At 43.2% G+C, this 27,143-nt stretch overlaps 3 protein-coding genes across 8 annotated transcripts in view; 1 reads left to right on the forward strand and 2 right to left on the reverse strand.

Annotated features, from left to right (window-relative positions):
• The window catches only part of wdpcp (WD repeat containing planar cell polarity effector), an 80,336-nt gene extending 76,476 nt beyond the window's left edge, over nt 1-3,860 (forward strand). Inside the window, exons 17-19 of the mRNA XM_061087567.1 lie at nt 1,590-1,681; nt 2,461-2,477; nt 3,400-3,860. Coding sequence (XP_060943550.1) covers nt 1,590-1,681; nt 2,461-2,477; nt 3,400-3,459 — 169 coding nt within the window. The 3' untranslated portion in view covers nt 3,460-3,860. The remainder of the gene's footprint in view (nt 1-1,589; nt 1,682-2,460; nt 2,478-3,399) is intronic.
• Nucleotides 3,861-14,538: 10,678 nt separating this feature from the next.
• otx1 (orthodenticle homeobox 1) lies at nt 14,539-18,184 on the reverse strand. 6 transcript variants are annotated; one of them, XM_061087596.1, is made up of 4 exons: nt 18,088-18,184; nt 16,640-16,791; nt 15,128-15,288; nt 14,539-15,073 (listed from the first exon to the last, which is right to left on the reverse strand). In XM_061087596.1, the coding sequence occupies exons 1-4, from the start codon at nt 18,182-18,184 to the stop codon at nt 14,539-14,541; spliced, it is 945 nt and encodes a 314-aa protein (XP_060943579.1). The 6 variants fall into 6 exon arrangements, with proteins under 6 accessions (XP_060943579.1, XP_060943578.1, XP_060943577.1 ...); XM_061087595.1 differs by having other exon boundaries at nt 14,539-15,076; XM_061087594.1 differs by having other exon boundaries at nt 15,122-15,288.
• Nucleotides 18,185-24,599: 6,415 nt separating this feature from the next.
• The window catches only part of ehbp1 (EH domain binding protein 1), a 141,193-nt gene continuing 138,649 nt past the window's right edge, over nt 24,600-27,143 (reverse strand). The window contains exons 23-24 of the mRNA XM_061087257.1: nt 25,733-25,847; nt 24,600-25,219 (exon numbers count right to left, since the gene is read on the reverse strand). Of these exons, the coding sequence (XP_060943240.1) occupies nt 25,129-25,219; nt 25,733-25,847 (206 nt within the window). The 3' untranslated portion in view covers nt 24,600-25,128. The remainder of the gene's footprint in view (nt 25,220-25,732; nt 25,848-27,143) is intronic.

Consider the following 27,143-nt stretch of genomic DNA (forward strand, 5'->3'; position numbering starts at 1 on the left):
TACATATCAAGTTTGCATCTTATGACAGAAGCTGCATCAAAGTTTCTGTTCGTACATAACAGTTTATGTTATGTTAAATAATATCGTACAATTGTCTGATTGATCCTGAATTTATCCGTCGTCATTTATTTAGTTTTCTGCTGGAATATCTGATCTTGCTTGTAAAGTTATTAAACTTGTTCGTGGTTACGTTGCAGCTCTTCTGATCAGATTCATAGATCTTGGTCTGGTTATGAGAGATGGATTTACTGTCCCTCACATTCAGCTTCATCACACGTTGGCCTCGGAACAATCCGCCCCCCCCCCCACACACAGATCCTTTGTTGCTGAGGAACAGACGGACACACTCGTCGGAGCTTTGAAGGATTCTCAAAATGTCAAGGTCCTGAAGATGTAGCAGCTGGAGGATGTGGATCCTGAAGGAGACGGAGAGAAAACGTGTTGATTTACTTTCACCCGAAACGTGATTTGTCCTCAAACTTCACCTCAGACTCGACTCTGGATACGAGAGTTTGTCAGCAGCGTGAAGTTAGGGAAAGAGTTTAGTGTTTAAATATAATTAGCAGGAGGTGGAGTTGGTTGATTTTACTGAAGCAAAGAAACAAGAACGTCACAAACTGATGATGTGACTAGGGTTGCAAAGGGGCGGAAAGTTTCCGGTTACTTTCTGGAAACTTTCCATGGGAAGTTTAGCTCGGGAATTTTGGGAATTTTGAAAAAAAAAAAAAAACTGCGCAAATTAAAAGCTGAGCAATAAAAACATCATTCAAAACTCTATTTTAAAGATGTATGGAACGTTGAGTTTCAAGCCTCCACTGTGCATTCTTCCATCACATGCACAGATAACTCCCAGCATGCTTCACTCTACAGCAGGGCTATTGAGGCCTGCTGTAGAGTGCAGGACTAGTCAGGTAAGTTTCCATGATATTACTGGGAAAATATAGTAGCATGCTGATTGAGGATTGTTCATCTGTTCATCTAGACTATTTCCATTCATTTATCCATCAATTATAAAATATTTTCACAGACTATTCCAATTGTTTATCTAACTATTTATATCTCTGGCATTGCATTAGTGTTTTTTTACAAACTTTTTTCTCATCTTATTCTACAGAACAATGCCACGTGCACTATCTCATGTGTGGAGACATTTCACACCATCCAATGTAGAAGGAAAGGCTGTGTACATTTGCAAATACTGTGCAAAGACCTATGTTAAGAATGACACAACGATGCAGAAGCATATAGTCAAGTGCCCAAAGTTTCCTCAGGGCTCAAATCAGCCTATGACACAACAAAATGTTTATATTTATGTCTGTATATGACAAGGTAAATACAGTTAGTATAAATTACCCACAACATTTCCAGTTTATTCCGTGAATTCCCGTATATTCCCGTTTATTCCCGTTTATTCCCGTTAATTCCTGTATATTCTCGTTAATTCCCATGGAAAGTTTCCCACTTTGAATATTCCCGGAATTTTGCAACCCTAGATGTGACACAGAACCTGTTTGTGTCTCCACTGCAAAGTAAATGTTGTTTTTCATTTATGCATCTCGACTTTTAATGTGTTTCCTCTGTTTCTTCAGTGTTGATGGACGATTCGGTCCCAGGAGACCAGAAGCAGAGAGTCCACACGTGACTGTGAGTCCAGACGTGTTCAGGACACTGACACAACCAGGTCAGTCTGTCGCTCCCTCTGTGTGTCTGTGAGAATCTGGAATATTAAATCACATAATGTTCAACGTGCACATTTCAGTTCCACGTTTTTATGACCTGCGATAATTCTCCTGTGTTAGATTCTCTAAACGTGGCCTGAGTGCTCTTGGTCTCAGACGTCTGCGGTGACTCACGGGTCATTTAGGGAAAAACATCCATTAAGAAAACATTACTTCTTCTTCCTCCTTCTCTTCTTCTTCTTCACTCCTTCCCGTCCTCCTTTCCCGCTCTCTCCATTTTAACAGTTCCATTTTTGGGGTTATTAGCAATTGTCTCGCTACCAAATCGCTCTGTCATTTGGTAATCTGGGCTGGAGGCTGTTGAGGGGAATTTGCATCAGCGTTTTAAATATCTGTATAAGGCACGCTGGGGTTTTAATGTCAATCATAACCTTATTAACGCAGCGCTCAGAGCGAGAGAGAGGGAGAGAGAGCGAGAGAGAGAGAAGGAGAGAGAGAGAGAGAGAGAGGGAGATCGCCATGAGTGACAACGGTTTACTACATTTGTTAAAAGCCAGAAAAGGCAACGTGTCTGACCTACTGAGTGAGCATGTAACCTGTTCAGGCGTTGTGCTGTGTGTGTGTTCATGTGTGAGTGTGTCAGTCAGTGTTGTGTTGCTGTAGGGCTGTTGTGTGTGATTACGCATGTCTAATGTTGGGCTGTTGTACTTTGTTTAATGTGTCGCGGCTGGTTTACCGGATCGTCGTCCAACATCTGCCGTGGGCTCCTCTGGTTCTGCAGGAAGCTTCAACAGAGACGTGAGTTGATTGACTGAACGTTGATTTGTTTTTTTTTAATGTTCATCTCCGTCGACAGAATTCACGAAGTTCCATCTCGTCTCGATGTGAACGGGACGAAAACGTGATCACAAATCATATTATAGGTTTAAAGCCAATAGTGAAACCAGAAACACTAAAGCTCGATATCATCCAGATGTTTGGGAACTGATATTAGGAACTAAAGAATTTCTAATACAGAAATATCGGTCGACTAGATTCCATGGACGTCCTTATCAAACCCTTGAGAATAAGAAATGTAATTCAGGTTTAATGCTTTAAAGTTTCTTATTAGAAGTAACCATAGATAATAAGAAAGCACAAATACTTCTTTACTGTTTTGTTTATTCTGTAAAATAAAAGTTTTCATATCAGCAAACACAGACACTGACAGATCAATGTGACAAAATCGGCCTCTCTAACATGTCAGAGCAGGAAAAGGTTTCTGCTTATTAAATATGAGGATTCATGTCTTGTTTTTATTGAACAGGATAATAAATAAAACTGTCTGTTGATTGTATAAGTCAGTAGAAGTTTGAAGATGTTCCTTTGATTCGATTTCACTACATTTTTAGATGTTTTACAGACAAACAATTGATTTATTAATCAAGAAAATCACCAATTAATCACTAGTTGCAGTTTTTTTCCCAATAATTGTCTTATTGTCATATTCCTGAAGCTTTTAATGTTTGATATTAAAAAGTATATTCTATGAAAAGCAGTTTAACCCTCAAATTAACTTCAACCATTATCAATCCTGTGAGAGCACAGAAAAGTGAAATGATCAATAAAACACAAATGCAGGTCACACACGACTGTGACTCTATGAAACTGTTGTGTTGATATTTCCTGTTCTTGCTGCTGTTTGTTAAAACACAACTTGTCTGTGTGTTGTGTTTCTCAGGAGGAAGAAGAAGAAGACGAGCCCGGGACGCTGCACGTGGTTCATCTAGGAACCGTTTGAAAACCAATATTTACGATTCAAGAGGAACTTCATTAAGCTGAGTGGGAAACTGAAGAAACACAACAACACCTCCTCAATAACACACTCTTTTGTGTATATATATATATATGTTTTATATGCAAACTAGTTTCCCACTTATGTAATGTGTGTACAGACGAGTGTGTAACTGATGAGCGTAGAATAATACATGAGTGAAGCAGAAGCCTTTATTTCCCTTACAGCCGTCATCCTGAGTGTGTTACATGTCAAACACACACAATGGATCCAGGTTATTTTCTGTCTCGGTGAAAAAAAGCAAAGTGTTCGACTGATTTCCTCCTTTTTAAAAACATGACAAAAAATGTGTTCAACCTTGTCATTAATCAGCCTGGAAAATAAAGACTTCTATTATACTTCCCTCAGCTCTGATATTGAATGTTCCCGCCTGCCTCTGTATGGTGTGTGTGTTGTGTAGCTGTGTGTGTGTGTGTGTGTGTCTCTGTGTGTGTGTTGGCCGAGATTACAGGCCACAGTTTTATTCATGAATAGGAGCCAACCGGGGACTTTAAAGCGTCGCGGAGCCTGTTTCCTGAACAGCAGCCACGGCCGTGTCAGAGCTGTCGACTAATCTGACAGCGCCGCGCGAGCCCTAATCCCTCACTGTATCCTAATCTATTTACTTTGCATTCTAAGAGGATTTCCACCAAAAAATATACAAGAAGCGACGCTGGAAACGGACAGAAGATCAGCGAGGATGCTTTTCTGCTCCTTTTTTTTTGTGTGTTTTGTTTGCCTTTAAAAAAATAAATAAAAATCATTGTGTGTTTTTTGGGGAGTCAATCCCCTGCGAGAGGGACGGGTGAAAGGAATTACATTTCTGACTGATACTAATACTTCTCTTATGTAAACATCAGAATGTTATATTTCCCCTCCGATGATACAGTGGCGTCTGTCGCTGCCTTTAGTGCGTCTCTTGACACGTTTATAATTTACAAACCAAGGCTGCATTATCTCCCGATTGTTGGATTTGACAGCTCGAATAAAAGCTGCAAAATTGCTTAACAGGCGAGCACGAGTTCCCCCCCCTCCCTCCCTCCCCCCCCCCCCTTGATGGTCTCCACACAGCAGTTTCCACCAACACTGAAATCTCCTCTTTCATAACACAGAAAACAAAGTACGAGACCAAACGCTCGCCTCACTTACCCTTTGAGCAATTATGTCAGCTTTGTGAAATCATAAATACTTATGCTTCATTTAAATTGTGCCCAGCAGCTTTATTGTAGAGCAGCCGCCCAGCAGCTCAAATCCTCTCCGTCCGAGATGACTCGTGAGATATGCTTATTAGTGGTATTAACATACTGCGCCGCGTGCTGGAGCTGTGGAACGGCCTTGTTAACATGTGGAAGTGAATCCAGCCTCCAGCTCTTGCTATTATCCAGGTTATCTGTTGTTTTTTTGTATTTCCCTCTCCGTGCAACAGCTGTGCAGTGTTTCTGCAGAGGCCTGATCCCGTCTAATGATGCTGCGTCTCTGATTGGACGGATAGTGTTTCCCCTCAGGAGGCTGGTGTGTGTCCTAGAGGGTTCGTTTGACTCGTCTCCACGAGTCAGAGCCGAAAACACTGAAGACTAATGTGTCAGGACCGTTAAACACAACTGAGAACTGACAGTAACTGAGAGAATCAACTTCACAGGGAAGGAAGTTTCTCTTCTTGGGTTCAATGAACTTTGCACAAGCATCAAACTACAACTGCTTCAACGAGAAAACACTTTAATTACAACATATCTGTGTTCAGCCTCTAGGAGAAAAATCATTACATTTGTAAAGTCTGTTATTAAAACAACCTGTTGTTGCCTCAGAGTGAAGCACGAGGACTCTGAGAGTTTAGATCAATGTTTTAATTGTGCTCAAATATTCTTTAACCACTTTATAAGTAAAAGCTTAAAGAAAAGATGTAATACATGGTTTATAACACTTATAACACAACATGAATCAGGACATTATGATCTCAACGACATGTTTCAGAAGTGTCAGAGACGTCGAGTGTGAATCAAATACTGAAGATTTACTTTGACTTCAGTCAAATGTCCTCAGAGAGCGTCATTATCTCTGTTATTGAAGTCTTATAAAAGGTGTAAGAGGAAGTTAATCCTGTCTGGAGACTAATTATCTGCACAAATACGTGACATCACGAAAACCTAATGAAAAAAAACATGTATTTGTTCCTTTGTGACATATAAAACATGAGATATTTCCTTATTTTTTGCATTAGGGACAGTTTATGGCCATTTGCATGTTTCCTCCATCGCCTGCTAAGGTCCAGTTGAGGTAAAACACCTCTATATGTTACTGTGTTCTGATAAAGATATAAGAACATTTAAACAAATGTAATATTCAGTGACGTCTGTCTGAACCAGTTTAACAAAACATAAAGATTCATCTAGTGTATCAGAATCAGAATTATTTTTATTGCCACGTATATTTGCATATATTGGGATTCGCCATGGTGTGGTTGGTGCACTGTACATAAAAACAAAACAACAAAGCAACAATATATATACAATAAGACAATATATACAGTAAGAAACAATTAACCAGAAATCTTACAACTTAACTTTCTTTTATTTAACAGAGGAAAGTGTTTCCCTCTTTTCCCTCCAGGGAGCGACAGGTCATAAGTAAAGTTATGATTTTGTACAGCAGCTTCCTCTTGAATGTTAGATAGATAGATAGATAGATAGATAGATAGATAGATAGATAGATAGATAGATAGATAGATAGATAGATAGATAGATAGATAGATAGATAGATAGATAGATTACTTTATTCATCCCCGAAGGGAAATTAAGTCGTCATAGCAGCCGGTATATTTGAATACAATAAAATACAATACAATACAATAAAATAAAAATATTGAGGTAGAAAGAATAAAAACAGAAACACAAGATAAATAGGTAGATAAGGTGCAGTGGCAAGATGATGGTAATAGTACTGATGATATGATGGTAATGTTATTGTTAGAAAGTATATAAAAATAGTACAGTATATATAGTATATAATATAACATAATATATATTTATATATATGATAGTAATTATACCAATATAAAAGCAGTATATAGTAATAATGGCAGCAACAGTATATATAATAATAATAATAATAATATCATGTACACATGTATAAATATGTGTATATAGACTTATATATACAAAGAATATACAAAGAGTATGATATAATATGATATGATATATAGTAGAGGTATAAATATAAGTATTTGACTATACAATAGATAATATAATATACTATGAGTGTAAGAATATGTAGACAGAGTGTGCAAAAGACAATATTATTGTGTAAAATTATATATAATATCAATATGGTTTCTATGAACACATATCACATATGATGTGAAGTAAGTGTATATGGAGCCGAGTGTTGTCCACAGTGTAAGGAGACAGATCTTCTCCTCAGCAGCACTTCAGTCTCTGAAGAACAAACTTAATGGAAAGAGGAAACGTGGCCAACGAGTCGGACGTGTTGACACGCGGAGACGTCCTCTTCGTCCTCGGTGGGACACTCTAAAGCCTGCAGGTCAACACGTCTCCATTCAGCCCCCCCCCCCCCGGGTCTGAAGGGCTGCAGGGGACGGACAAGTCGGGACTCGGGCACGAGGAGCCGCTGCATCGTTTCCAGATGAGATAATTCCAAGCCTTCTTCAAACAGCTCTCCACTCTGTCCCTTATCACCACGGCTTCACCGGGGGGGGGGGGGGGGACAGGAAACGTCAGCAGAAAGACAAACAACTAATATCACTCACAGGAAGTCAAATATGAGCGTGAACCACCGCTGCTGCTGGAACCCGTCCGGTCATGTGTGAGTTTCCATCTTCACCACGAGGAACCAGAGGAGCATTGAACTCTCACACGGAGCTGGGATCGGATCACAGGAGCTTGAACATCTCGCAGGAGACGAGAAGCTTCTCACAGATTCTTCTCTCTCACGTCCAACGAGCAAAGCGTCTCTTCTCTGACGTCGTTTCCCGAGGAAGCAAAACAAGAATCAGCAGAGACTTGGTTACGTCCTTCATCTGATCTTAACGTTTAGGAATATGTCCGTTTCCTGTAGCTATTGACGTTATATAAGCTAGTTAACGTTATTCCCCTTCAGCAAAGGGTTATTTACCGAGCTCTTCTACGGAGATCGGAAGGTTTGAGGATGGATGATCGGGATCCGAACATCGGTTCTCCTGTGACTCTCAGAGGCCGATTGGATTAAATCGTCCCGTTCTTCTTCTGGTCTGAAATGTAGAATACGTTTCTGTGCTCGAGAAACATTTCAGAATCTTTAAATTAATGGTTACGATCTTTGTTAGATTCTTGGGACTTGTTTTGAGAATTGTTTCAGTGCTTTAGCTTACAAAGTTACTGTATTTAATAATCAATAATCAAACTATCTGGTGATTCATTTCCCTTCAGAAACAGTTGTAGTGACGTTAGCATTTAGCTCTGAACATTGTTGTATAGAAGAAGTTTCTGAGCTCGAGAAACGTCTCAGAATCTTTAAATGAATGGTTAGGATCTTTGTTAGATTCTCTGGACTTGTTTTGGGAAGTGTTGTATGATCAATAATCAAACTATCTGGTGATTCATTTCCCTTCAGAAACAGTTGTTAGCATTTAGCTCTGAACGTTGTTGTAGCTCATCTACAGATCCACAAACCGCCTCCTCCTCTTTGTACTTTAGATGTTTTCTCAGTTCTTCTGTCACAAAAACAATTATGATCTGTTTCCTTTCATATTCTCTCTACGTTCACAAGGTTGTCAAGTGTAGAAGAAACCATGAAATCACCCGACCGTCTTGTTGTCTCTCTTCTAAGTTGGTTTGTGTTTGTGTTGTCAGTGGCTGAATGTCAGTGTTGACTTGTGAGTCGTTGTGTTTCCTCAACTAAACCGACGGCGTCCAAACCCGGGAGGAATGTCATGAATGCTCTCTGGGCCTCGTGTCACGGGGGGGCTAAGCCGCTCGCTCTCCACCCGCCCGAGTGTCGCCCGCCCGGACTCGACTGTGAAACCCCCCCCCGACAGAAGCCAACGCTGCCTCTCAGCTTCTCCGAGGTCGGACGACGGCTTCCAGAGGTCGTTGGGCGGCGGCGTTCGGTCGGGTTCTGAGGTGAAACCCGTTCCTGTCGGAGCTGGAAACGTCACGGGAAGCAGCGCCCGCGAGGCCTCGGGAGTTTCATGTGTCCACACTCGACATTAAACAAAACAAGACGCACAAATAAAAAAGGCAAAAGGAAACAAAGGCCCTTTCCCGACAAAGAGGAGAAACCGGAGACGCCGGCCGGGACTCCGCCCACGTCTCTGTACAGTTGACCCCAGATTAACCTCCCAGGTAAATTTAATCCTCCTGTGTATCACCTCTCACTCCTCATCGCGGCCTATAAACACACCGGGATGCCAAGGTCTGCTGACAGCTGACAGCCAATGAAAGACAGGTGTGTGTGTGTGTGTGTGTGTGTGTGTGTGTGTGTGTGTGTGTGTGTGTGTGTGTGTGTTGTCTGTCCTGCATGGAGCTGAGAGACAAAAACAGCGTCCCAGCATGCAGGCTGCTATCGGAGCATCTCCTGGTCCCGTCACTTTCTGTCTCTCACACAAACACACACACACACACACAAACACACACACACACACACACACACACACACACGAACACACACACACTCTGGAGGATCAGGCCTTCGTCTCACGCCGTCTTTATCTGCCTTCGTCTTCCTCGCCCCACAGATACCATCGCAGGCGCTCATGCAAACAAACGGTCCGGTGCGGTTCCAGTTCACTTCCTGTGACGAGTGTGAACCAAATGTCAGGTTCCAGCTCCGCCCACATTCAGCCTACGCCTCCACCGGAGCAGGCGAGAGGCCGAAAGGTCGAAAGGTCAGCGGCTGACAACAGGCGGCGCGGTGCAATCGATCGTTCTATTGAGCCGAGTATGAAGGTGTCAGGCCCTGAGCTCAGGTTCAACCACACACACACACACACAGACACACACACACACACAAACAGAAACACACACACACACACACACACACACAGTTACAATGACAAACCGGTTCAATAAAGCTCACTTTTCATTAAATATATCAGATTTCACTTCTCTACTCGGAAGCAGCTGCAGGAAAACATCTGGAGAATCATGTGACCTTATGGATTTTGTGTTGTTTTTATTGTTGGACGCAGATGTTGAGACTCAAACTTCCCCGTCAGCGTTTTACACACACGTTTAAATCTTTGCAGCAGCGTTTTTTATAAAAAGAAATGCTCAGGTGTAATTGTATTTTATTTAAATAGATGGTAATTGAAGATTTTCCGTTGTGGTTATGAATCACTTTGCTTGAAAACACATTTAACTGGTAGATTTATGCCGAGTGAACCTGGCGTTGACCTGCAGCTGATTCTTAAAACACTCAAAGAACTCAGGCTGATCAGAAACAGATCAAATCAAGAGATTAACTGTTTGACCAGATTACATCACGTCATCATGAACCTTTCAGGATCCGGCTCCTCCCTCCAACACGAGGCCAAACCACGTAACAAATACTCTCATATTAATAGTTGTTGTTGTTTTTAAGCTTTAATGTTCATGAATTTAAAACAGATTTACAACAAGTTCCTGCGATAACTTAACAAATCTGGATCTTTGCTTTTTTATAAACGATAAAACGATAACGCTGATCCTTCCTGGTTTTATAATCGTTTGCATCTCAGTTATTTATTTTGTCTGCACAGAAAGTTCAAGAGTTTAACTCCAAGTTTATCAGTCGTGTTCGGTTCAGGGATCGTTCACAGGTCAGAGGCGTGAGACTGTTTTCACACATTCACATTTTAATGCTAATTAAATCTTTAGAATCAATTAAACTAATGTAAAAATATTTGGTTGTTTAACTACATTAATCAGAGTATTAAGCAAATGCAGAATTATTTATTTAAAAATACATTCGTTCATTATTTGAATTAGTTTTTCTATTTCTAAACATGTTATTGTTATTGTAACATGAATTTAAGAGTTTATTATTACTTTACTTTAAATTAAATTTAACATTTTACTTTTCATTTCAATGTGTATTTTATGTAATGCATATCACTTGAATTAAGGTAAATGTGCTTAATTTCCTCAACGTTGTATTTGAAATATAATAAATAAGTAGAAAGAATTAAAAGCTAAAACTACAAACATCTGAAACTCAAGAAATAAAACGATATTCAGGAGAAAAACTGGGTCTTTTAGTGAATTTTGTCTGATGAGAAAAACATTTTGAATCTTCTGACGAGAGGAAAATATTTGACGATTTTTCTCCGCATCACTTTTTACAAAAATGTTCTTGGAAACAAAATTAGAAAAAGTCCAGAATCAAATCAAACAATTGAAGCCGGAGTCAAGTGTTTTCTGGAGGATTCGAGTCGAGGCCTCGACGTCATCGCTCCTTTTATCTTTTATCCAAATATCTTCAAATGCAATAAATTCACCAGGATGAGAATCTTTTATTTTTCTACTTGTATTTATTATAATTTGCACATTTCCTCTTCAGCTTCACAGTTAATATCCGTTTCTCCTCCTCCTCCTTTCTGCGGCTGTTTGAAGGTGACCACCACCACCACCACCTCTCTCTCTCTCTCTCTCTGTCTCTCTCTCTCTCTCTCTTCCCCCCTACCCTCTCTCTCTCTCCTTAAACAATCCCGTAAGATTTGGTCGCAGCAGTAAATGTTTGTTTGATGCAAATCCGGACAAATCCTCCGCGGCCGCTGCGCTGTTTGTGCGTCTTTAATGTCCCGCTCACTGGATATTTATTCAGCTGCTGTGAGATTAATTTACATAAAGACTGAGAGAGAGAGAGAGAGAGAGAGAGAGAGAGAGGGAGAGGGGGGGTGTGAGAGAGAGAGAGAGAGAGAGAGAGAGAGAGAGAGAGAGAGAGAGAGAGAGTGGGAGCTGCAGCTGAAACGCGATATGATCGATCAGCTTCATTCTGACTGATTATCGATGGATTTCTTTAGGACACAGTTTCCAAACATCAGCTTCTTGTCACGTTGAGGATTTAAAAAAAATACATAAATCCACAAAAATAAAATCAATAAAAACAACGGTTCATGCAAATAAAACAGTTAATTAGGCAGCGACGGAATTTATCGATCAGGAATCTGATCAGTTTTGACTATTGGAGATAAATCAGACCAGAAGAAAAGAAAAGTAATATTGTGCAGCCGTTTTCAGATCTTATTGATCATATAAATGCAATGTTTTAATATTATTATTATCTCGAATAGTGCAGTGTTACACATCTATTTTTTGGAGCTGTAGATATTTAAAACCTCACAGGTTCAAATTGTAAGTTTTAGATCTGAAGGGATTAAAATTACTGATATTTAAATATATTCTTTAAAATGTAAATACATCTCATTCTTTTATCTTTGGAGAAATATCAGTTTCTTATTTTCCTTATTTTAATGTACAGGTGAAAAACAATCAAATCCACTGACGATGTTTATACTGATGATCTGTGTTTTAAACAGATGTGAACATTTAACTCTGAATTAAAACGTTTTGACCCTTTTTTATCCAAACAAAACTGGAAAATGATTAAAGAAAATAATCTGAACATTCACTTAAATAAAAACAAATATCCTTCAGTTGTAAATATAAGAAGAATCTGAGGATTTAAATAAGAATTAAATGTGTAAATGGAATCAGGGTTCTTGGCACAATAAGGATTTGTGCGTGTTTTAAATGCGGGGTCATAATTAGCATGCGGCGTGTTTTTGCTCTTAGTGCGGCCTTCACCGTGCACACACACACACACACACACACACACACACACACACACACACACAGACACACAGACACACAAAGTCACACACATGCGCGCGTCTAAAACAACCTTGCCAGAGAACTGACGCAATAACACTTCCCTCCTCTTCTGTTCTTTAATGCTTCATGTTTATGCCTGCGAGCGTTAACACAAAGACACACACACACACAGACACACACACACACACACACACACACACACACACACACACTGACCCTCTAACCTGGCCCCACCTACGTAATTACTGCATCAGAGGCGCTGGAATTCCTGCAGGTTATTTTGGAGAAAGCGACTCAGGAGTAATTATCGCACCATTACAGCGCTGCATTCAATTAGGCTTCGATCAGATGTCTCCCGGCTCCGGGTCCGGGCTGGGAACACCGCGGCTGGTTGGAACAGCCGCTGGTTGGAACAGCCGCTGTCCCCCCGCAGCGGAGCAGAGATGTTCGTGTCTCCATCTGAACACATCGAGGATTAAACCCGGTCCTACACGCGTTCACGGCTGCTTGTATTAATTATGCACTAATCTGCATTTACCCCCCTGTTCTAATTAGGAAAACAAGCCTTTAAATAAAAGTGTGACTGGTTGAAATGAGAGAAGACAGGAGCTGCTAATTCTGTGGTGCGTCTAAAAGAGAGAGAGAGAGAGAGAGGAAAGGTTCGAGTCCCTGGTGGCAGATCCAGAAGAGACAGAATGAATTGTGGGGAAATAAAATAAATATGACTTAACGGATCTTTATTGGATGAACATGTATGTAAAGGTGGTCGCCTCAAAGATACATTCAACATCTCACTGCCATGTTGGAGTTTTAATAAATCCACATTTCCTCTGCAACAGAAAGAATAGCTTGAAAAGAAAAAATGCTTTTGACTCCAGTGATCAAGTCAAAGTGCTGCGGGTTCGAAACATCAGAGACAGAGCTCCAGAGAGGGAGGACGGGTCCAGAACCATCAGAACCATCAGAACCATCAGGACCATCAGGACCATCAGGACCATCAGAACCATCAGAACCATCAGGACCTTCAGAACCATCAAGACCATCAGGACCATCAGAACCATCAGGACCATCAGGACCATCAGGACCATCAGAACCATCAGATCCATCAGGACCATCAGAACCATCAGGACCATCAGAACCATCAGGACCATCAGGACCATCAGGACCATCAGAACCATCAGAACCATCAGGACCATCAGGACCATCAGAGCCATCAGGACCATCAGGACCATCAGGACCATCAGGACCATCAGAACCATCAGGACCTTCAGAACCATCAGGACCATCAGAACCATCAGAACCATCAGGACCATCAGGACCATCAGGACCATCGGAACCATCAGGACCATCAGAACCATCAGGACCATCAGGACCATCAGAACCATCAGAACCATCAGAACCATCAGGACCATCAGGACCTGGACTCTTTCCCAGAACAGATCTGCTTCCTCCTCAGACATTTCCTCTCCGAGTCAAACCATGAATATAAAAAAACTGAACTTTTATGGCCAATTTGTTCTCTTTGGAATATTTGGAAAAGATTTACATACACTTTTTTTTTTTTTGACATTTTTTTTCTCCCAAAGTTGTAATAAAACAATTTTAAAATCCAGAAAAAAAACACCAACTAAACATGGTCACTGTAACTGACCCAAATACATATTTACAGATTTCAGCTCCTCAAAAGCAGCTGACTAAAAATCTCTGTCGTCCTAAAATAACAAATTTCTCCAGAAATAAAAACTGTACAGTGTTGGACGGGGTCGGGGGGGGGGCGAGGGGTCGGGGGGGTCGGGGGGGGAGTATCCAGAGCTGCTGCTGCAAACGACTTCTTCTGTTAATCTGGAGAAAAAAAGAGTTTGAGCCGATCCAAGAGGCGGATGAATCTGAACCCCCCTCCGCTCCATCGGGACAGGAAGCGGCTCCTGGGGCTCTTCTCTTCACTCGACCGGAGGGGGGGGGGGGGGGGGGGGGGGGGGGGGCTGCTCTGCTTTTTTTTTGTGATATAACTTTCATTTTTTTAAAAAGACGTGAAGAACGAGAGGGAGGAGGAGGAGGAGGAGGAGAAATAAAACAACAAAGTCCGGTTTGCCGTCTCGTCGTCTTCTGGTTCATAAACTCTTTTTGTCTTTTAAAAAAAAAAACGAGCAGTTCTCTGGATCTGGAGAGTGAGAGAGAGGGAGCGGGCGAGTAGAGTGGGGGGGAAGATGGAGGGAGGGAGGGAGGGAAAAAAAACAGGAGATCACAAGACCTGGAACCTCCAGGAGGCCTGGTCTTTGTAGTCCAAGCAGTCCGAGGCGTTAAAGTTGAGTTTCCACGAGGAGGCCGCGCTCTGCTCTTTGTAATCCAGGCAGTCGGACGAGTTGAAGGCCAGGCCGGCGCCGGCGTAGGCCTGGTGGTGGTGGTGGTGGTGGTGGTGCCCGGACGACTGGCTGATGTGGTGGTGAGGGTGGCCCGACATGGAGGAGGCCGCCATGGGGCTGAGCTGGTGGGGGTGGTGGTGAGAGTGCATGGGCGCCAGGTAGGAGCCGCAGTCCACGCCGCTGAAGTAGGAGCCGGACGGCGCCGGGTAGCCCTGGCCGTAGCCCGGCGTCTGGTTGTAGGACATCGGGTAGGAGGCGGCGGCGGCGGCCGAACCCGACATGGAGCGCTGCATGCAGGAGGCGTTGGACGGGGGTCCCGGCTCGGGCAGAGGGGCCACGGCGGGCGCGGGAGCGTTGCCGGGGGAGATGGCCGGGCTCCAGATGGAGGAGACGGTGCTGATGGAGGTGGAGGTGCTGCTCAGCGCCACCGGGCCCGTGTGGTTGGCGGCGGAGGAGGAGGACGAGGACGAGCCGGTGCTGGAGACGGCCGGGGGGGTGAACTGCCCGCTGCTCTCCGACCCGGTGCTCTCCCGGGCCGGCGAGGACTTCTTCTTCACGGGCCGGGCCTTGGCGCTGCTGCCGCTCTGCTGCTGCTGCCGACACTTGGCCCTCCGGTTCTTGAACCACACCTGCAAGAGAGAACCAGTTAGCAACCGCTCACACCAACGAAGAAGAAGAACACATGCTGAGATACATTATGGAGGGAGATTGGGGGTTATTAGGCCTGGAGGTCGGTTTCCACGCGGCCCCTTGGCCCGGCCCGGCCGGGGGTCTGGTTTCAGAGCTGGTAGACGGCTCGGAGAGAACAGGCTCTCTGGTTTCACCGCACACTGAGGTAACCGGAGAGCGCCGGGAGGGTCGGAGCATGTCGAGCGTTTTGTTTCACACACACATTCTGAGAATAACTCAAATTGTGAGAGCCAGGCCGGCCCTGCGTTCCCCCCCGATGCCTCCGAGGAGCCCGACGGTTTCCTGAGGATTCAGAGAAGAAGAAGAGTCCGGCTCTTCTTCTCTGATCCAACGTTTCAGGTTTAATAACAAAGCTTCAAATAATCACGAGAATCTGGTGGAAAATCCTCTGAGATCACGTCGAGTTTTCATGTGAACAAACAGTTTGTTCTGCAGAGACACAAACTGTGAAGTGTGAGTTCAGGACGAGTTTCCATCCAGAAGAATATGATTATTATTATTATAATAATAGAGGATTAAACACTGACATCAATCTTTCCTAAATTACTTTATAATTAAACGATTCTCTTTATTCCCTCAAAGGTCAATGACCTTTTAAATTACTCTTAAATAAAGTCTTTTAATATTTACTGCTAAATTAAAGTGAACAAGTTGTAAACACTGATGTCAGCAAAAATAATAATAGAGGGTTAGACACTTACATCAATGAGATACTTTCCTAAATTACTTTATAATAAACGATTCTCTTTTTTCCCTCAAAGGTCAATGACCTTTTAAATAAAGTCTTTTAATATTTACTGCTAAATTAAAGTTAACAAGTTGTAAACACTGACGTCAGCAAAGCTCAATTTGATTTAATTAAGTAAATAAAAGGATAAAACCAGCAGGTGAGTTTTTAATGTGTTAATTCGATGAGTTAAAAGATGAGTTAAGGGTTAATTAAGGTAAATGAAAATGTCATAAATTCCTTAAAACGTTTCTGCTTTTAAAATAACTTCTCAAATAAAAAAAGACAGTTCAGCTTCATGAAGTTTCTGATATTTAAGTTTGATGTTTAACGTGTTTCAATGAATTTATAAGAAGTTTTAATACGTGTGTTTTAATACGTGTGTTTTTGTGTTTGTGTTGTTGTGTTTGTGTGACACTAAATGAATTCCACTAAATGAATTCCACTTCATTTAGTGTCTGATATTTAAGTTTGATGTTTGACGTGTTTCAATGAATTTATAAGAAGTTTTAATACGTGTGTTTTTGTGTTTGTGTTGTTGTGTTTGTGTGTCCGTGGTTCACCTGCACTCGGGACTCCGGCAGGTTGATCTTCAGCGCCACCTCCTCCCGCATGAAGATGTCCGGGTAGCGGGTCTTCGCGAACAGAGACTCCAGGATGTCGAGCTGCGAGCGGGTGAAGGTCGTTCGCTCCCGCCGCTGCTTCCGGGGCGTCGCTGCGGAGAGAGAGAGGGAGAGAGAGAGAGAGGAGAGAGAGAGAAAGAGAGGGAGAAAGAGAGAGAGAGAGAACCGTCAAATAAACAGAAGCAAACCAGAATTAAATCTGAATTAAATCTGAATTAAATCTGAATTAAACTGTGAATAAAACTGTGAATCTGCCTTAACAATGATCGAGGTTTCTATCGACTTGTTTGGTCTAAATCTGTTTAATCTAATTTAGTTTCTTTTACTTTTCTTCACAACACTTGTGTGAAATGGTTTTTTGTTTTTTTAACTTATTTATTTCTCTTTCCTTTTATCATTCGAGAAACGAGTGAAAGAAAAGTTTCCTGCTGCTGAATGTTTTCATTCTTTATTTAAACTCCGTGGTTCTGAAACTCATTGAGAAATAAAAAATTAAAATAACTTCAACCCTGTTATTATTATTATAAAATACAAACAGTAGGTCGCTTGTTCTGTTGGTGTGAGGAATAAAACCTGTTAAATAACACACACACACACACACACACTCACAATAACCTGGTCTAAACACTAATGACCCACATCTCACTTTAAAACGTTATAATTGGATTAATTAATATATTGTGCAGGATGTGAACTCTTTCAGATTAATACTCTAAACGTTTTGTATTCTTTTACAAACCAAGAACCCTTATTAACTATTATTATTATTAATATCAGATATTTTTAGTCCTTCTCTTCATGACTGGAACTTGTGTGTTCATATTTAAAGTGTGTGAGTGTGTATACGTGTGTATCAGTTTGTATCAGTTTGTATCAGTTTGTATCAGTTTGTATCAGTGTGTATCAGTTTATATCAGTGTGTATCAGTTTGTATCAGTGTGTATCAGTTTGTATCAGTGTGTATCAGTTTGTGGGAATCGAACCTGGGTAACCCACGGACGGGTGCAGCAGTGTGTGTGTGTGTGTGTGTGTGTGTGTGTGTGTGTGTGTGTGACTAGGACCTGGGTCCACGGACGGGTGTAGCAGTGTGTGTGTGTGTGTGTGTGTGTGTCTGACCTGGGTAGCCCACGGACGGGTGCAGCAGTGTGTGTGCGTGTGTGTGCGTGTGTGTGTGTGTGTGTGTGTGTGTGTGTGTGTACCTGGGTAGCCCACGGACGGGTGCAGCAGTGTGTGTGTGTGTGTGTGTGTGTGTGTGTGTACCTGGGTAGCCCACGGACGGGTGCAGCAGTGTGTGTGTGTGTGTGTGTGTGTGTGTGTGTGTGTGTACCTGGGTAGCCCACGGACGGGTGCAGCAGTGTGTGTGTGTGTGTGTGTGTGTGTGTGTGTACCTGGGTAGCCCACGGACGGGTGCAGCAGGTCCATGGCGGCTCCGCTCAGCCCGAGCCCGTTGACTCCGTACGGCGGCTGCTTGAGGTAGGACATCATGCTGCAGGCGGTCACTGCTCCTCCCAGCTCCGGCCACTGGTTCGGTTTCCCCCGATGCTGCAGCTTGACGGGTCAGGGGACCGGTCCAAGGAACTGGGAACCAGCACCACAGGGGGTCAAACATCCGAAATACGATTCATAATATACAAGGGTATTCAGCTCGGTGTCTTGTTTTCATTTGTATTCAATAGACGATTCAATTCTCGGACAGTCCTAAGTGTTATTTCTTATTTTATCTGAGAAGAGAAATAAAGAAAAAGAGTCAAAAGTTTCGAGCTTTAGAGGGAAATAAAAGTTATGAAGTTATGATTCTGCTGAACTCAAACCAGAGACGAGGTTTAAATCGCTTCAGGAAACTGGAAAAAGCTCAGAGGAGAAAAAACCGCTGAGATATTTTAACGTGAGAAGAGTTTCACTGTTTTTAAGAAATCAAATAATCAGGTTATGAATAGATGTAAACAATCCTCTGATCACATGTTATATGTATTCATTATTATTATTATTCATTATTTGCTATGAACCATTTCCTACCTGCAGAATTTTCCCTGTTAAAACACACACACACTTTATAACATGATGTGAAATATGTAAACTTTCTACTTTACAAAATCCAAATAATAAAGAATTAAATCAAAGATAATAATGACTTTGATGTTATAAAGAACATGTTGAAGTCAGTCAGTGTAATAAATGAAAGAAAACTAACTTAGAGAATTAGGATGTTTGTTACACGTTCATATCCAAAAGTTAAAATGATGTCATAGGAGTTTAAATAGTAAATATACATTTTTACTTTTTCTTCAATTTAAAGACGAGAGATTATTTTTTGTTCTTTGTTTTTACGCAATAAAATAAAGTTAATGCCTCTGAATAGAACTCATGCGTGTGTGTGTGAGTGTGTGTATAGGCCTGTACCTACAATCACACAAACACACACAATAATAATAAAAGGATTATGAACGAGGTTTGATCATAAAAATCACAGCTCTTGTTTTTTCAGTTTATTCAGTTTGTTTTGTTTCGTAAGACTTTAGTTTTTCGGTATTTTAGTTTCCTGTGGATCCTGAAAACAACTGAATCCACAGCAATAATCCAAATAAACCAGATCATCTGATTCTGACATTATTCTATTAATTATATTTAAAATCAGAGAAATGTCTGAGGAGTCAGTTTTTACTTGTTTTCTAAATACAAGTTCAATTTAATTTATATTTAGATTATCGGCCCAGCTGCAGATTCCTCTTCTATTTTACAGCTGCAGGAAAAAACTTCTTTGGAAAGAAAAACGCAGATTATTTCTCCACTTGTCTTTTTAACAGATTAAAACATTTAAGGTAAAATATTACTTTTTAAAAATACGATTTTCATCCCGTGCATTTAAAAAAGCTGCAGCCTGTAGATGGATCATTTTAATTTAGTTTTCTAAGTAGAAACACACGGATTAAAGATTAAATTCAAAGCAGCACAAATACATGCATCTCAAATTAAATTAATCTGCAGTTTCCTCCAACAAACACTGATGATCCCGGGGTGGAAACATTTAAATAAAAACACCACTAACCCGGTTTGATTTAGTCCGAGTTAGTTGGAGTGTGTGAATTGAATTAGCGGCTCCGGAGCGACGTGTATTGCGCGGCTCGTCCCGCGGCTCCTCGGCCTCTCCCGGCCCGCAGAGAGACACCCGGAGCTCCCGGTGCAAATGAACTCAATTAGAATTTAGATGAGAGCTCCGGGGGGAGAGACGAGCCGCTTATCTGCCGCAGGAAATTAACAAAAACCCCAACACGCCTCTCCAATTACCCGGTGCGCTGCGAACCTTTTAATGGCCACTTATCCCACAAGCTGGAGAAGGAAGAGGAAGAGGAAGAGGAAGAGGAAGGGTTCTCTGCTGCTGCGGAGGAAGTTTAAAACTCAAACTCCTGCACGAAGATTTTCTTTTTAAAAGTTCAAATCATCTGAAACCTGTCGCCGCTTGGAACAAATCAAACTTAGGAGGAATTTTGGCCAAATGCGTAAAAGTTGGAGTTCGCGCACGGAAGCGGAGGATGAGCTGTGACAGGAGGGAGAGAGAAGGAGGAAGAGAAAGAGAAAGAGAAGGAGGAAGAGAAAGAGAGAGAGAAGGAGGAAGAGTGGTTACCTGGTTTGTTTTCTCCTCTTCCTCTGGGTCCGCAGCTCCCGGAGCAGCAGAGTTAAAATCCAGGAACAGACGCTCGGAAACCAGCCGGAGAGTTCAGTGCATCACGGACACACAACCCGGGACTCACGCTCACACAACGCGGGACTCACGCACACACAACGCGGGGCAGCAGAGGCTGTTGTGTGTTTTTTTTTTTTTTTTTTTTTCTTCCTGTTGCAGCCAAATAAATCAGACCGGTTGTGTTTGTGGCTCGTCGGCGTGTGTCAGGGTGTTTCGGTGATTTGTGAGACGGATGGAGATGGATCACCTCCTCCTCTTCTCCTCCTCCTCTTCTCCTCCTCTAAGAGCGGAGGACACCTGCAGATCCGCCTCCTGCAGCCAATGGGTGCGAGGCCCGGGCCTGACGGACGGAGAGGGAGGCCTATGAGAGCAGAGAGCCTCCTCCTCTTCCTCCTCCTCCTCTTCCTCCTCCTCCTCCTCCTCCTCTTCCTCCTCCTCCTCCTCGTCCCTCCTCCTCCTCCTCCTGCAGGTCCCGGACCGACCGAGCTCCTGGAATGAGGGAGCGATCCGGAGGCCGCTGCAGGAGGAGCAGGAGGCGTTTGTTCCAAAATGCGTAAAAGCAGAAATTAAAATATTGTTGACATCGTTTCACAGGAAGAGTTCAGACGTGTGTTTGTTTGTGTGGAGGAGGAAGAGGAGGAAGAGGAGGAGAAGAGGAGGAAGAGGAGCAACTAGAAAACTGGTTCTGATCAAAAAACTGAATCTTCCTTCAGTAGAAACTCATTTTTGACAAATTCCCAAAGTTTTAAGAATCAGATCAAAATTAAAAACCTTTAAAAAAAAACATCTCGAAGGAAAAAATAAACGAGAAATCAGTCGTTTCAAAAAAATTCAATGTTTGATCCTGAGATTTTAAAAATGTTTTGCGGGTTAAAAACTATTTAATTTGCTTTAATTCGACAGATTTTATTGTTTTTTTAAAAATAATATTAAAACACATCAGGCCTCAAGCGAGTTTTTATTTTTAAACTCAAGGTTTTTTTTTTATTTCAGAGAATTCGTTTAAAAAAGTGAACGTGAGAAATAAAAACAGGAGAAAAGAAGTTAAATTTATTCATTTTGATTTTATTGTGATACACCCCCCCCACTCTTCTCTCTCTCTCTCTCTCTCTCTCTCTCTCTCTCTACACACACACACACGCTCACACGCACCCGTCTCATGAATATTAATGAGCTCTAATCCCCATTTAGAATTACATTTGAGGATGGTTGACGTAAAGTTTAATAGGGAAAGACCTCCAACTCACTGCGGAGGAAGAAGAAGGAGAAGAAGAAGGAGAAGAAGAATTAGAAGAAGAAGAAGAAGAAGAAGAAGAAGAAAAAGGAGAAGAAGAAAAAGAGGAAGATTCTCAATCAAATATTTCACACGATATTCAAACACAAAACACACAAAACATTTATTCTGTTCTCAGTCGTTCTGCGGGTTTGAGGCAGAAGCTGAAGTGACAAAACAACTTCTGAGGCCTGAGCTGAAAGAGAGGATGCATGATAGTGTGTGTGTGTGTGTGTGTCTGTCACTGTGTGTGTGTGTGTGTGTGTGTGTGTGTGTGTGTGTGAGTGGAGGCAGGTTGTAAAGTCCTGGACTCTCACAGAGGAACTTGTGGATCAGTGATGCTGGAGCTCGAGTGGAGGCCTGAAGTGAAGCTGGTTATTACTGTGGAGGCTGCGGGAACCTGAACGCACCTCCACGCACCTCCACGCACAGGAATCACGCAGAGGAATCACGCACGGATGTAAAGAACCAGACTGAGGTGAAGTGATAAGAAGAAGAGGAGGAAGAGGAGGAGGAGGAGGTTTGTGGTGGATGGATCTGCGGTGTGTCTCCTGGAGGTCACGCACTTTCACGCACCTTTTTTATTTGCACCACATCAGAAGCCTGTGGAGCTCCCTCCACTCACACACACACAGACACACACACAGACACACACACACACAGACACACACACACAATCCGCGTTAAATTATGCAAAAGGACATTCAACAAATATGGTCCTCACAACACAAAAGACTCGGGTTATTCTGACACGTCCCCTGCATGTCTCCTAGTGGCTGCCCCCCCCCCCCCCCCCCCACAACCCCCCCACTCCTCTAGCGACGTGAGTCAGACCCGGAGAGATAAACCCCCCCCCACCCCCGAACAAGTCTCAAGTTATCAAGTTGCACCAACCTTTTGTAATAAGAGTATTTTGTCTAATCCCAAATTGCAGTTGAATTTTCTTAATGCTGAGCTGGTAAAGCCTGGGATTAGGAGGAGAGGAGGAGAGGAGGAGAGGAGGAGAGGAGGAGAGGAGGAGGAGAGGAGGAGAGGAGGGGGACGAGTTGTGTCCCTGCAGCCGGGAGGAGAGGATCTGAGCTCGGTGCTTCTTCACACGATGAGGCAGAAAACACGGGAGTCGGAGGAGGTGCACACGGAGTCCCGGGTTCTCTCCGGGCCCGGTGGACGGAGGAGGACCGGGAGGAAGGAGGAGGGAGGAGGTGCACGGTGTGGTACCGGGAGGAGGAGGTGCACGGTGTGGTACCGGGAGGAGGAGGTGCAGGAGGAGGCCGAGCACCTGTGAGGTGAGGCCGGGAGCCAGGAGGAGGAGGAGGAGAACCAGGAGCTCCAGCGGCTCGGAGACCGGATCCCGCAGAGGTAAGACTCCGCTTCTACCGCTTTTTATTTATTTATACTTTAAAAAAACACGCAGAAAAAAAATAAAAAGCTTGAAAAATATTTCAGAAGTGATTTGGTTCATTTTTGGGTTTGAGGAGATTTTTTTAAGCAGAGACAGAAATTTATTTGTGAATTTGAAACACGCGATAAAAAAAAACTTCTGTCGCGTTCAGTAAATAAAATTTAAAGCTTTTCGCGCAAACAGAATAAAATTAAATATGATTTAAAAACAGAGTAGAAAATATTTTACACAATTAACTAAATAAGTTAAAAGTGTCAGGGGCTGTTCTTTGTAAATTACACACACACTCACGCACAGTCACACACACTCACACGCACGCAGCAGATTTTTCAGCTTCTTTAACACAAAGTGAATCAAAGTGGATCAAAGTGGATCAAAGCGCCTCGGGTCCGGACTCGGTCCCAAGCAGAGCTGGGACCCGAGGAGGACGTCCGCTGTCACTACCGATTTCCCGGCTCTAATCTGGGACCGGTGGGGGGGTTGGAGGGGTGGTGGTGGGGGGGGGGGGGGGGGTCAGAGGCTCCGGTTCATCCACAGTTTTATTAAAGCGACTTTTTAAAAATTCTTTAAAATTAGTGAGATCACTCTGAGCCTCGTGGATCCGTCTGACGAGCCGGAGGAACTCTTCTGTAAATCATCACGTCCACGGTTTGACCCGGGTCTGTCCCGGACTCCAGACCCGGGACCGAACCGAGACCGAACCGAGACAGAACCGGGACCGAACCGGGACAGGATCGGGCCTCTGCAGCTCGTTTCAATAAGTGGCAAGAGCAAAGAAATCAAAAAGAAAATGGAGGAGTGATGTGTGTGAGTGAGGTGTGTGAGGTGTGTGTGTGTGTGTGTGTGTGTGTGTGTGTGTGACTGGAGGTAAAATATTAATATCGAAGAGAAAAACAGGATCACAACTTTTTAAAACCCGAGTGTAATTACACAAAAATAGAAACTAAATGAAAAAACACATTAATATAAAACAGATTTAAATCCTCGAAATGTGAGGAGATAAAAATCTGCTGCTGTTTTTTTAATCCACACGATTTAAAACACACGCCACACTGCGCCTGTGGAATATGAAATCATAAGGACTTTTTATTATTGAAAGACTTGGGTTATGACACTGGAATAAATAAAAAAAAAAAACAGGTCAAATGGAACAACTGCACAAACATCAGTTCTATTCTTCAGGATACAATAAATAGAAACCACAAAGTTGTGCAGACAAAAAAAACGCACACGAGCCCGTGATGGTTCAGTTACAAGCAGCTTATGAGACAATAAATAATATAGATTCTTTTTTGTGTGTGTTTTCCGACTGCATGATTTCTGAGAGAGAGAGAGAGAGAGAGAGAGAGAGGATCTGCTGGTCGGAGCAGAGAGGGAAATATACAACAATGTGTTTTTATTGTTTTTTGTTCTTTTTAAAACATCATCTTTTCTTTTGGTAAACTGCTTTCAAGCCAAGACGATAAAAAAAAAGCAATAGGAAAAGTTACGATTTATGAACGTTTTGTGCTCACCCCCCCCCCCCCCCACCCACCCCCCCCCCGGCCCTTTAAGATATTTTACAAGTAGAAATAATTAGAAGATACAGTCAAGTAATGAAGTAGCTTGAAAAATTATTTTTTTTTCCTTTTTAAAAGTCCGAGTGAGACGTCAGCCTCATCGTCTGGGAAAAAATAAAAAGATAAAAATAAAAAGTCGCCCATTGATCCCAGTGGTGCGGTACCTCGGTCCCACTGCTCCACACACACACACACACACACACACACACACACTGGTCACATGTCTGCACTCGTCTCAACACAATCAGATTACACACAAGTACCGTGTCTTGGTAAAAGAGGGACAAGGGAAAAATAAAAACAGGGTGCACACTCGGGACAGTTTGTAGAAAGTTGGTGCGAAGGCGTCGGAGTCGGAGCAGCGACCACGTGAGGAAACGTCTGAACGCTGCTTTTCAAATCATAATCATAACAACAAGGATGACGACGATACATTTCTTCCATCGGCTACATGTGTTGGTTGTGTTGGTTGTGTTGGTTGTGTTGGTTGTGTGTCTCTGTGGAACGAGACGATCACTGGAGGACACACTTCTCCTCCTTCTTGGCCATCTTGCCTTTGTTCTGCTCCAGCGTCCTCTCCAGGTGCTCGTCCTCCTCCTCGGCCCTGCGGAGGGCAAAGGTCAAAAGGTCAGATGTGTCGGTGGGAGCGCGGAGGAGGCGGGTGCACACACACACACACAGACACACACAGACACACACAGACACACACAGTTGGCGCTACAGGAGCCGTCGCCCTGCCACCTGTAGCGTGGCCTAGCGCCAGGGGCCGGGCGGCGACCTTTCACCCGCTTGGCGCCCGGCCCCTGGCGCCCTGTTGATGGCAGCGGTGCCAATCTGGAGAGGATCCCGCTGCCGCTGCCGTGCAGGTGTGAGCTGCCGCTGCCGCTTCAACGCTGCCGCTGCCGTGCAGGACGACTGGAATGCAACAGACATCTCACTCTGACTCGTTTCTCTGGAGCTCAGAAACGTTCGAGAGGAACTGACGCTCTTGAACAAACTCTCAGACTGAGAGAAGAAGCTCTGAGCGGCTGTGTGTGTGTGTTTGTGTGTGTGTGTGTGTGTGTGTGTGTGTGTGTTATTATTTATATATGTTGTGTCTTGGCTGTGGGTCACTCACTGTTTCTCCTGGGCGTCCAGGTCCCGGACCAGCGCGTCCCTCTTGTTGACCAGGATGACCAGCTCGTCCAGCAGCAGCTGCTCCCGTCTCTTCTGGGCCTCGGTCTTCTGCCAGTCTGCAACAAGAGAAGAAGAAGAAAGTCGGTCAGAGCCGGAGACACCGAGGACACCTTCCTTCTTATGTCACCGTCTCGTGGAGGAAAGGTCTTTTGTTTAACCTCCTGGGACCATGAACACACATTGGACTGTCACATGACCTGGAGACAGGAAGCTGAATCAGCTCCTGATCGCTCCGTGGACGACGGACATGATTTATTAATCTGCTGGACTAATCTGTGGAGACGGAGATTAGCTTCACATGCCGACCAGTGTGTAAATGTGACGTGTAAACACACTCCATCAGGTTGTGTGTGTGTGTGTTTGTGTGTGTGTGTGCACAGCCATGATGTGTTGACCCAAGCGAACACACTTGAAGGACATTGTCATGCTAATGTGGAGCTCGTGGATATGAGGAGAATCATATTCCCACAGGAAGACGCCGCTCGTCCGTCCTCAATCATCACTTAACAAGACAAATGTTTGTGTGTTGACAAAAGGAAATTCTCACGAGTCATAATTCACAGGAAATCCCTTCAGCAGGTTTGTGTGTTTAATCATCAGGGTTTAAAAAACGCATTTTAAGAAGTAGAAATGTTTTCCTTCAGTGTTTCCTGTTGGTTTTTGATGCACAAATTGTCTTCAAGCTTTATTAAACATATTCAAAGTTTCAAGCTTATTTAATTTGTTTAATTTTTTTTTAATTATATTTAAGTGTGAGTCTTTTTTAACGTGAAAGTAAAGTAAAAGAATCTCAGGTAATGTTTTTAAATTATAAAAACCCTTAAACACGGAGGAGCTGTTGGTTCTAAACAAACAGGTGAGCCGCTGCCCCCCCCCTGTCTGCAGGAAGGGGCCCCCCCCCACCGGGTCCAGGTGGGACCCCCATCCAAATCCCCTCAGCCTCTCCCTGGAGGAGGGGAGGGGGGCTTCCCACAGGGGAGAGCTCACTCCCCCCCCCCCCGGGGCTCAAATATCCGCCTGGTGCCCGGAGCTCCACACTCGCAACACAACACAACACAACACAACACAACACAACTCGCACAAGATCCACAAACCAAATACAACAAGATCCACAAACAGAGTAAAAAACAACACAACAACCAGTGAAGTTTCCTGCAGCCGCTCAGAGAGAGAAGACACAAACCAGGTCTCCTCCTCCTCCTCCTCCTCCTCCTCCTCCTCTTCGTTCGCCTCCTCCTCTTCCTCCAGGAGCAGGAGGCGTTTGTGCCAAAATGCATAAAAGCAGAAATTAAAAGATTGTTCACATCGTTTCACAGGAAGAGTTCAGACGTGTGTTTGTTTGTGAGGAGGAG

The sequence above is a fragment of the Limanda limanda genome, chromosome 15, assembly GCF_963576545.1.
Source record: "Limanda limanda chromosome 15, fLimLim1.1, whole genome shotgun sequence".
Lineage (NCBI taxonomy): Eukaryota > Metazoa > Chordata > Actinopteri > Pleuronectiformes > Pleuronectidae > Limanda > Limanda limanda.